Below are 2,814 nucleotides of genomic sequence, written 5' to 3'. Positions count from 1 at the left end.
CTCCCATAAAGTAAAGATTTATCGGTAGTAATGGTAATTATGATCTGATAGGGTTTAATTCATTAAATAAAGTTAGTTTAAGAGTTTTTTCATTAAATATTTAGTTTGAGGGTTTTTAGCCAAAACAATCTTCGTTGATGTGTTTTAACTTTAAAAATCATTTTATGAAATAAGCTCTTAACGTTACTCTTCACTTGGCTTGCAGAGACAAACCTACTAGAACATTCCTCTAGTCTTCTTCTTCAAATCTCTCTCTCTCTCTCTAGATATGGTGACGAACTCCACAATCAAATTTCTCTGTAGCTATGGCGGCAAGATACTACCTCGTTATCCCGACGGCAAACTCCGTTACAACGGCGGCCACACCCGCGTCCTCGCCGTCCCCCGCTCCGTCTCATTTTCTGGTTAGTTCCGCTCCGTCTCATTTTAAATTTCGAAAAAAACAAAAACGGTTACGCGTAGAGAGAAACTAAGGCACGCGCGTGTTGTGCGTGTAACAGAATTAGCGTCGAAGATGGCGGAGATGTGCGGATCCACCGTCACCATCCGGTGCCAGCTTCCTACGGAAGACTTGGACGCGCCCGTTTCGGTTACTTCCGACGAGGATCTGGCGAATCTGATCGAAGAGTACGATCTCGTCTCCTCGTCGTCGCCGATGAAGATCAGAGTCTTCTTAAATCCACCGAAATCGACGATTGCGCCTCCGCCGTTAGCGTTACCGTCGCCAAATACGTCATCATCTTCATCGAGTCCTAGATCTCCGTCGATGTCGAAACCGCCGCTACCTCTGTCTCCGCCGAGGTTAACGACGGTGAAGAATCAGTGTTACGGTTGTTACTTTCACCGAAATTCGAGGAATGTCTACCTCGTTCACAACGGGAATCACTGGCAATAACCATACGCCTCCGATCAGATTCACAAAAAATGGAAGAATCGAATTTATACATAAGAGAAAAAAAAGTTTTCGTTTAGAAAAATGTAAAAGAGAGATATAAAAGAAGGTGTAAGTCTTTTCTTTTTGAAATCCTCCTAAAGCTTTTCTTTTTGTGTTGGCCACTTGGGAGAGTTTGGTTTAATTCTTTTTCTGGTTTTGTTCCGTTACCGTCATCACGCCGTCTACATGCCGTCGCATTTTCCCGTCAATGTTATCCGCTCTTGTGGAATTGTCGAGTAACCGTTCCGTTCACGTTTCATCCTTGCCTTATCTGTTATTCTGCAGCGTCACCGTTTAGTGGACGTCATTACATTTGTCGTCCGTTTCCGTTGATTTCTTGCTTTTCAAGTTTTCTTTTGTTTCTTCTAAAAAATTGGTTTGATGAACATTCGATATATTAATTTTTAAACATTCGCTTTATTTAACACCTGCTTTGTGTGTGGGTATGTGCATTTTGTGCTGGACTAACATACCCTTAATCTCGTATTGTCATCTGCAGGTAATTTTATACATTCTTTTATACCTAAAGGCGTAACCAGTTTTCTCGGTTATGGTATGTGTTCAATATTTCAGTTCTCATTGATGCAAGGTTATATATATATATATATTCTGATTGTCTTTCTGATTGTCTTTTTTTTGGTAGACGAAATTGGGCGATAAACATGAAGAAATTGAGCTGAAAGACAAAAATAACAAGAAAATATTATGAATGTTGAGGATAATAAAGAAGAGGTGATGATAAAATTCTTTTTTTTTTTATTATTATGATGATGATGATGATGATAAAATTCGATTTAAATTAGAATGGGTCTCGTAATACAGCTGGTGTGGAGAAGTACATAAGTGTTCTTTATGAACGGAAAATTATAATAGTTGAGTGTGGGATGATCATACACCAAGTACGATTTTATATTCCAAAAACAAGATTGAGATCTGGACTTTGGATGGAGTGTAATAATGACATAACAGGGACGTGAAATTTTTTGTTGAACTTTTAGATATTTCAAGCGGAATCACGATGATATTTAAACTAGGTGGTGATCGTCGTATTATTAGGGATTAGGAACTGAAATTAGGATGTATAACACCAAATTAGGCATCATGCTTGGAAGTTTTGGCAACGAAGAGCTGGAGTTGTGCATGCATTATATGCCGCTAACTTTTCACCGATGCCGATGACTTCTCTGTCATCAACGTTACTCTCCAGCACCATTATAAGGAATCAATCTGTACTTCTTCAGGCATTTCTTCTTCAGATTCACCAGCTTCTTTAGTCTAGATAAACCACTTAAGCCTCAACAACTCCGAAAGAAAATATTTGTTAGAACATTTTCAAACAAGAAATCCTTAAGTCTACTTATCCCGTCCCAAAAGAGTGAGATTAAAAATCCACCATAATTTTTATACTGGAAAACTTTACTGTAATTAAGTAATCAATTAAAGGATAGCCGGTCCTAAAATCTCGATGAGGATATACAATTTTGTAAGAATACTAATAATTTTTTGGGATTTTTGCAAGATTGACTCAAAACTCAAAGTCAAACCTAAAACTAACTCATGCTTTTCTTGGATTTTTCTTTTGTCCTATTCACCCCACAAGTTCATGATATTCACGAAAATGCGATCAAATTTTTTTTTATTTTTTTTTATTTTTTTTTTCCGAAAATGATATTTTTACTCTCTCACCCTCATCATCTTCAAGTAATTACAAGATTGCCATTGTGATCAATACCCCAACCACCATGAACAACCAATTTGAAGCTCTTAATGCACCTAAAATCGATTTACACTCTCTCTTTCTCACTTGTTATGAACTAAAAACAACATCTCTTTCACTTTGCCCCCATATTCATCCAAAAAACTCAAGCTTTTGATTCAAA

The 2,814-nt window shown here is 37.5% G+C and overlaps 1 protein-coding gene across 1 annotated transcript; it reads left to right on the top strand.

Annotated features, from left to right (window-relative positions):
• The first annotated feature begins 169 nt into the window (after positions 1-169).
• On the top strand, positions 170-979 carry LOC106319576. The gene is made up of 2 exons (XM_013757945.1): positions 170-404; positions 501-979. Exons 1-2 carry the CDS (start codon positions 269-271, stop codon positions 893-895), a joined length of 531 nt encoding a protein of 176 aa, XP_013613399.1. The 5' UTR covers positions 170-268; the 3' UTR covers positions 896-979.
• Positions 980-2,814: the final 1,835 nt, after the last annotated feature.

This window comes from Brassica oleracea, unplaced genomic scaffold (assembly GCF_000695525.1).
Source record: "Brassica oleracea var. oleracea cultivar TO1000 unplaced genomic scaffold, BOL UnpScaffold00285, whole genome shotgun sequence".
Lineage (NCBI taxonomy): Eukaryota > Viridiplantae > Streptophyta > Magnoliopsida > Brassicales > Brassicaceae > Brassica > Brassica oleracea.
This window is presented reverse-complemented; position numbering and strand designations above follow the sequence as displayed.